We start from the raw sequence: 8,751 nt of genomic DNA, 5'->3' as shown, positions 1-8,751 counted from the left end.
AATAGTGAGCTGAACACTTTCTCATAGTTACTTATTTTGTTACATACTCATCTATTATGCACTATGCAATTATTTTTGCAAATATTAATATATATGTAATTCCATTAACTTTAGGAAATAAATGTTATGATTATGACTATCATTTTAAGAATAATAGTTTTCCAAACATTCTCTAGCTAGTGAAAGTTATTGTGATCTCATTCATATATCCATCCTATGCTGTCTTTCCAGGCAATGTGATACTGTATGGGAATTTCTGACCATAGATGATGACCAGCACTTTAGCCCAGACCATGGGGTCTCCTAATCACACAGACCGGGATCCTTCCCTCTTCTTTCTCCTGGGCATCCCAGGTCTAGAGAAATTCCATATGTGGCTCTCACTTCCAGTGTGCTGTCTGGGCACAGCAACAATTGTGGGCAATATAACCATCTTGGTTGTTGTTGCCACAGAGCCAGCCTTGCACAAACCTGTGTACCTTTTCCTGTGCATGCTCTCGACTATCGATTTGGCTGCCTCCTTCTCCACAGTACCCAAGCTACTGGCTATTCTCTGGTGTGGAGCTGGACATATCTCTGCTTCTGCCTGCCTGGCACAGATGTTTTTCATTCACACCTTTTGCATGATGGAGTCCACGGTGCTGTTGGCCATGGCCTTTGATCGCTATGTGGCCATCTGCCACCCACTCCGCTATTCTACCATCCTCACTGACACCATCATTGCTCGCATTGGGGTGGTAGCTATGATGAGAGGCTCCCTGCTAATGCTTCCATGTCCCTTCCTCATTGGTCGTCTGAGCTTCTGCCAAAGCCATGTGATTCCACACACATACTGTGAGCATATGGCCGTGGTGAAGCTGGCCTGTGGAGACACCAGGCCCAACCGTGTGTATGGGTTGACAGCCGCACTGTTGGTCATTGGGGTTGATTTATTCTGCATTGGTCTCTCTTATGCCCTCATTGCACAAGCAGTGCTTCGTCTCTCTTCCCAAGAAGCCCGGTCCAAGGCCCTAGGCACCTGTGGCTCCCATGTCTGCGTCATCCTCATCTCTTACACACCAGCCCTCTTCTCCTTTTTTACACACCGCTTTGGCCACCATGTCCCACTCCACATTCATATTCTTTTAGCAAATGTCTATCTGCTTTTCCCACCAGCTCTTAACCCGATGGTATACGGAGTGAAGACCAGGGAGATTCGTGAAAGGGTTGCCAAGGTGTTTCAGTGGGGACAAGGAACTGGGCTCAAACCATCTAAGTAATTACAGAGTATATAGAGTACAGAAAATTAAAAAAAAATCTTTTTAAAATTAAGAAATTCTTAGTATTTGAAACTGGAAAAATGTGGTGGGTATTGTGTTCCCTGAAATATTGTGTGTTCCCCGAAATAAACATATCTGGGGTCAGAGAACAGACAGCCACTAGAACAAAGCCAAAAATGGTGGCTAGATAATGGGTCAGAGCAAGCCCTAACAGAAGTTGGGTAGTGGTGGCACACGCCTTTAATCCCAGCACTTGGGAGGCAGAGCCAGGTGGATCTCTGTGTGTTCAAGGCCACTTTAGAAACAGCTCAGCATGGTGACCCACGCCTTTAATCCCAGAAACCCAACCTTTAACCACAGGGAGTGGGGGCAGAAAGAGAAAGGTATATAAGGCGTGAGGGTCAGGAACTAAGGGGTTAAGCATTTTAGTTAGTTAAGCATTTGGGTGGAGAAGTATTCGGGCTTTGGAGCAGCACAGTCCAGCTGAGAGCCATTGGGAGGAGGACTCAGAAGCTTCCAGTCTGACGAAACAAAACCAGCTGAGGACTGGCGAGGTGAGGAAAACTGTGGCTTGTTCTTGTCTCTGATCTTCCAGCATTCACCCCAATAACTGGCCTTGGGTTTGAGTTTCATTAATAAGAACACTTAAGATTCATACTACATCTAATATAGTGATATTTTATTTGTATTGAAATGTGATTTTATTTGTATGTCCAATAAAGTTGCCTTGAGGTCAGAGCAAGCCAGAGCAGAAGCTGAGCAGTAGTGGGGGCACGCCTGTAATTCCCAGCACTTGGGAAGCAGAGCTAGCGGATCTCTGTGTGTTCAAGGACACAGCCAGCATGGCAGACACACACCTTTAATCTCAATACCAACCATAGAAGACCTGGAGGTCTGTACAAACAGGCAGTGACAAGGCAGGTCATGTGGGCTGGGTTTACAACCAGTGAGAGAGGAGAACCAGAAAGTTTTTAAATTAGACAGCATGCAGAGAAGTAGGTCTCTTGTGGAGAGGAACAATCGCAGAAGCAGTGAAGGGTAAGGTTTTCCGCTCTTGCTCTGACCTCATGGTTTTTAACTCTGCAATCGGGTCTGTGTTTCTTATTTAACAAGCCGGATACATCTACAGAAAAATATTTTAATGCCAGGATAAGATCCTCTGTAAAAACTTCTGTTAATTTACAATATCCATATACCACAGAATAGGGGAGGGGTTTCTGTGTTTCTTCTCCTTGATTCAGAGAAGTATAACATAAGGAACATTCTTCCATCTAGACATAGAAAAAGCTTCCCCTGCCCTGGATAGGTCTGCTCAGTTCAGCAGAAGCTTCTGCATAGTTATGGGGTCCCCACACTTTCTGGACTTTTCCCAGTATCCCAAGCATGAAGTTCAAATTCACAGCATTAGGAAGAATCAGAAGACAGGACAATGGCAAGGGAATTCTTAAGCTTCTTCACAAACTCTGTCTTTCCCCATTAGGACCTTCAAGAGGGAAAGAGAGAAGCAAATTTTCAATAAACACAATGGGAGTGAACAGCTGTCCAGAGGCTTGAAAAGAGAAAGGATGGCAATGTGTTGTCACAGTCCACACTGGGAGAAGGAAGGATGGCGGCAAGGAAGGAAGCCCTCAGGTTGGCAGTAGGAATACTCTCATCTTTTTAGATCAGTTGCATAGACTCCTGAATAGAGCTGGACAGTAAGAACAATGCATTTCAATATTACTGACAGAATAGATTTCTATAAAAATAAGCATAAAATATTTTAGGTGCAGTATACATTGATCAACTTAATTTAACAATTTTACATAAAATTAAAAATTAAATGCCATGAAATAAAAATAAGTAAGTAAATGAAATGTATCTCTTTAAAAAGAGATAAAATTAGACTCTACCAAATAAAAAATTCTGTGTGATCTGAGGCAGAGAGGAAGAAGTGAGGGCCTCAGAGAAATGCCAGGCTTCTACAATCACATGGGTCTGACACATTCAAACTCTCAAGATGTGGATACTGTCCTGAGCTCCTTGGGACATGTTCACCTAAGACCTCAGAGTAAAACTAACCTATCTCTAAGCCTGTTTGCACTTTTTTGTCATTAAATTATGGTGTGACTACATTAAGATTACCCTTCATCATTTTGCATTCATCATAAATAGTCACTGGGGATTATATGTTTATTGAAATATGAAATCTATGATAAATAACTAAAAGAAAATGTTTCTTGCTGTTAATAGTTATTTCTTGAAGTTAGTGCAATGGTTAGGCAGGTAAAAGTGCTGAAAAGTAGCTTGATGAGCCCAGTTTGATCTCCAGAAACCACAAAATGGAAGGATTGAATTGACTACTGAAAGCTGTGTTCTAACTTCCACACATGAACTGAGGCAATTGTGTGCCCACACATACACACACACACAAATAAGTGCAAAAGAATATTCACAACAAATATTTGTTTCTTGTTGTTGGTGCCATAGAGGAAATTATTTTCTCTCAATTTTTATTCCATGTTGAAAATGAATATATTAGGAATAAACCTATATTTAGTATTGCTAACATCCTACCTTAAAGATGTTTTAAAACTTTGGTACATAACTTTATAAATGGTGTGTATGTGTGTGTGTGTGTGTGTGTGTATACATACACACACACACATACACACACACACACACACACACATATATATAAATGCATCTATAGTGCAGCATATAAAGAAATTAAAGGCAAGAAGTGATGCTTAATTTAGTCAGAGCCACACCTACTCACACCTAATTCACAGTGAATGAGAATGTAAAGCCATCAGTTACTTTTTTTTTCTTTTTTTTGGTGGAGCTGAGGATCGAACCCAGGGCCTTGCGCTTGCTAGGCAAGCGCTCTACCATTGAGCTAAATCCCCACCCACCCCCTTTTTTTTTGCCATCAGTTACTTTAAGCAAGAGAACAGCAGCTTTGGAAAGGTCAGACAGTTGGAGAAAGAACAAATCCCAAAGAAATAAGAAATAATTACAACTAGGTGAGTTGCAGAAGCCATAGTGCTGGAGAAAAAGGATGTGAGTGAGGCAAAGAAAATAAATAATACAAGGAAGTGTGTGAGTGTGTGTGTGTGTGTGTGTGTGTGTGTGTGTGTGTGTGTGCGCGCACGTGCACAGATGCCCGCAGGGGCACTGACTCCTTGGAGTTACAAATGTTTGTGAATTACTTGATTTAGCTGCTGGAATAAAATCTCTGGTCCTTGTGACTTAGCAACAAGTCTTCTTAACTGCTGAGCCATCTCTGCAGCCCCAGTAACACAACTCTTTAAAGCAGTGTTTCTAGTAAACAAGCAAGAGCACAAATGTTACAGATGACCATTAGCAGCCGGCCATCAGATGGGCACGTTCTGTTGTCATCAAATAGTAATCGTTCTAACATGCAAGAGGAATGCATTTGCTTTCATTTATTCTTTGAAAATTTCATACAGGTGTACAATGTATCTTGATTGTAACTACCCCTCACACCCCCTCTAGTTTCCCCAGGATCCCTCATCTCATCTCCCTCCCAACCTCTTGTTCTCTACTTATATTTTCTTATTTATTTTTAACATCCCGACTTTAGTTAGTACTGCCCATATGTGTGTGAGTTTGAGGTCATCCACTGGGGCACTGGGAACAAACTAGTGTCCACACTTACAGAAAAAAAGTGACTCTTCCTTCCCCAGTAGCCATCAACTCTCCAAATGTAATTAATAATACATACAATCAGTAGCTAGCAAGACCCCTCCACTTTATGCTTCTAGTAGTCACTCTCTTCTACCCAGTGGTTACAATTCCCATTTTTATCGAAGACTTTTTGAGATAATCTCACTATTTAGTTCAGGTTAGCCTCAAACTTGAATTTTCCCTGTCTCAGCCTCCCAGGTACTTACTACTGATAGTAAATTGATTCATCTTTATATTTTGTAATAAGGACATTAAACAAATACACTACTGTCTTTAAACATCAACACAATATATGAATTGTATTCACACTGTTTGCAATCACAGGTTTCTATGATAAGTATTGTATAGAATTTTATTGTGAAAATGTATAAAAGTTTATCCATGGGGATGCTGATAGACATTTGGGTTATTTCTCAGGTTTAGGTTACAGGCACATTGCAAGTATGCTGCCATCAGCATTCTACTTGATGGACTCTGGTGAATGTAGGTACACATTTTGTTGAAGAGAGAACTGTGGGTTACCTGTACTTATCATCACAAGATACACACACACACACACACACACACACACAAAAAAATAGCTGGGTTCGTTTACACCAGTGGTTCTCAATCTGTGGTTCATGACCCCTTTGCGATCACATATCAGATATACTGCCTATCAGATATTTATATTACAACTCATAACAGTGGCAAATGACACTTATGAAATAGCCATGAAATAGTTTTATGGTTGGGGGTCACCACAACATGAGGGACTGTCATTAAATGGTCACAGAGTTAGGAAGGTTGAGAACAGCTGCTTTTCATTGCTATCAGTTAACATGGGAGAGCTCCAGGTCCTCACCCCAGGCAACACCTGACACTTTTAGGCTTTTCGTAGCCTACACATGCCAGTATGAATCCTACATCAGGAGAGATTCAATGCATTTTTCCTCCCAGAAACTGGAAAAGTCAATGTCCATTTGCCTGTTTGTTGGCACAGTTGTTCCTTTTCTTGCCAGTTTTTGAAGGGCGATGTACACGCCTTGCCATGTGTCACACGGTGAATACCATCTTCGCTTTTGTGCCTGATGTTTGCGTAGTTTATCTTTTTTTCACTAAAGTATTCAATGTTTATTTACTCCAATCTGTAATTTTGTGGATAACATATTTTTTGTGGCTTCATTTCCAAACCTTGCCTACTACAAATCACAAAGAAGATACGTGTTTTATTTTTCATGTTTAGCTCTAATGTTTTTCTGAAATTTCATTTGGCAAGAGCCATTTAAGGAGAAAGACAGGTTTGTTTGTTTTTTCCATTATATAATCTCATTAATGTAATAGTGTCCAAGGAAAATACACTTATAGTGAAATGTGGGACGCCATTTCTGTACCCCAAACACTTAGTTAAGTTGGAAGTGGAGTGTGGAAGCAAATGGAGAATTTGGGATTCAATAGTTTTCCTCTAGGATGAGAAAAAAAATAGGAGATATGATTAGAAATACCAAATATAAAGCATTTTTTCCTACAAAGATGCAAAACTTAAAAAAAATTCAAGCAATTCTTATAAAAACAAAGGAGGCAGTGAAAATGCCCATTATGTCTCTTATCTTCGGTAATATACTATTTGTCAAGGTCACTTAGAACACAATTTTTATTTAGAAACATCACAGACAGTACACTAGAAGGCAGTTCCTCCCAGAGCACCCAGACTCAATCCTCTAACGGACCCGAGGGAATGGGGACATAATTACTGCACCATTTTGCAAACAAAACTTGTTTAAGAGGCTCCTGTCTTCCTCCTCTGGGGCCTTTAGTCTTGGAGCCTGGAGAGGTGGCATCCTTCTTGTCTTGTGGGTGTGGGGAAAACTCCTCAGTGTCACACTGCCTAGCTTGGTTCTCAGGATCCTATAAATACCTCTTAGAGTTTGGAAATGGGACATGCTGAATGAATGGGACCCACCCCAGCTGCTCAAGGGTGGCAAGGGCGTCATATGTAATACTAGCAGCGCTCACGGTGGCGCAGGTGGCACTGGACTGGTCTGAGCCGTCCTGTGGTCTCCGTGGGGCAGGTCTCCCTTGTGTGTGCGCTTTTGCTGCAGGTCCTGCGCAGTCCCTGCATCTGAGGGTGTGCACAGTCCGCTGGAGCTTCCAGCAGCTCCTGCGCGTTCTCAGCTTAGGTGAGAAGACCTTGGAATTTGGGTGCCCCAGGCGCCAGGGATGCAGGGTTGGGGGGCTTGATTTGAAGCCACTGTGAGGTCACGGGAACCGGGGCGCGGGACCGCCTGGGCTTGGACATCCGGGATTTGCGACAGGATCCCGGAAGCACACAGTTGTCAAACTCCTGGAGCCACTGCAACTGTGGGCCACTTCCTGCAGCTCCGCCCCCAGGCAGATCTGGAGGGGTTGGGGCAGAGACCGAGCCTCAGGGGTTGGGGAAGAATGGGGCTCAGAGCACATGCTGTGCAGCCACATGGACTGGATGAATCTAATACGCCTTTAGGTTGTCTGCCTGGGTCTCAGCTTGGTAAGAGCTCCTGGCTGCTGAGCTCCTGGCTTTGGATGGCGAAGATGGAGAAGAAAGTCAGTTCCATAGATAGGTACCCAGGACGGAATGCATGTGGGATTTACCTAGAACTGTCTGCTGGTTCCTGTGGGCAGCCTGGAAGGCTTTACCGAAATATAACTTTTATGTATATGGCTCCCCACCCAAAAGAACCCACTTAAAATGAGTTCTATTTTTATGATTATAAAACATAAACCCAAAGGGCAGAGAGTATAGATGAGAAAATAAATATCAAAGGCAACAGCACATTATTGAAAAAAATACATATTAAATGGAGAAATACTATAATTGAGGGAAAGACTTGATAGCCTTTAGTTAGACATAGTGTTGTTAACCACATATGTGTAATATATGCATATAGAAACATGTGTATGAACTATGTGTGATATAGGCAATGAAAAATTTCAGAGGGCAGGGAAGGTAAAGGAGAGGGATTTGTAGAAAGAGAAAATCAAAGGAGGACTCACCATCCTGGGCACCATTAGCTGCTCTTAACCTGTGCAATGCGTTCAATTTGGAACAAAATTAACATAGTATGCTAAAAGACAATAGTGAGAAATCATGAAGAATGAGGAAACTTAACAAAAAATTTTACTGACTTGTAAGATCCGGGATTTATTGAGGAATAAATTATTAGATTATTTTCAGAGTCCTTTGAACAGAGCCTCAGTAACTAATGATCAACAGCAATCACCAATTAAGGAAAATAATTTTAACAGTCCACATCCTAAGTGTTTAATCACTGAGATGATGAACTCCTTCTTTCATCTATTTTTTTATTTACCTAAGAGTCTTGCAATGTATCCCAGGCTAGATGTGAGCTCTCCTGCCTCAGTCTCCCCAGTGCTGGGATTATAAGCATGCAGCAAACATGCCTGGAACAAACTACTCTTTAAGATCATACCTACAGTAAGATGGGGATTGTCATTAACATTGAGTAAAGCATTCTTCAAAATGCCTTTTTAAAGAAGTCATAATAGAATATAGTGGATTATTAATTTATACGGATGAAAATCTATCTTTCAAAAATTCAGAGTCATGATCTGATCAATAACAATTTCTTGAATGAATCATTGAATTAACAAGAAATAACAATACAAACAAAACTATTCCTTTAATTACTTAACCATTAAAATGTATGATTTTTAAAAGCAAAAGATTACTATTAGTTGTAATTACAACCTATATATTCTTTTGTCCTTTCTTTAGGAAAACCTACATAATTTTAAGCAGTTTCATGGTAGTGCTAGCCTGGTC

At 41.2% G+C, this 8,751-nt stretch overlaps 1 protein-coding gene across 1 annotated transcript; it reads left to right on the top strand.

Moving 5' to 3' along the window:
• The first annotated feature begins 269 nt into the window (after nt 1–269).
• Nucleotides 270–1,259, top strand: LOC118575237 (putative olfactory receptor 52P1). The gene has a single exon (XM_036175875.1). The coding sequence runs from the start codon at nt 270–272 to the stop codon at nt 1,257–1,259; it is 990 nt and encodes a 329-aa protein (XP_036031768.1).
• Nucleotides 1,260–8,751: the final 7,492 nt, after the last annotated feature.

Source organism: Onychomys torridus, unplaced genomic scaffold (genome assembly GCF_903995425.1).
Source record: "Onychomys torridus unplaced genomic scaffold, mOncTor1.1, whole genome shotgun sequence".
NCBI classification, from domain to species: Eukaryota; Metazoa; Chordata; class Mammalia; order Rodentia; family Cricetidae; genus Onychomys; species Onychomys torridus.
The sequence above is the reverse complement of the archived record's forward strand: the minus strand, read 5'-3'. Positions and strand labels throughout refer to the sequence as shown.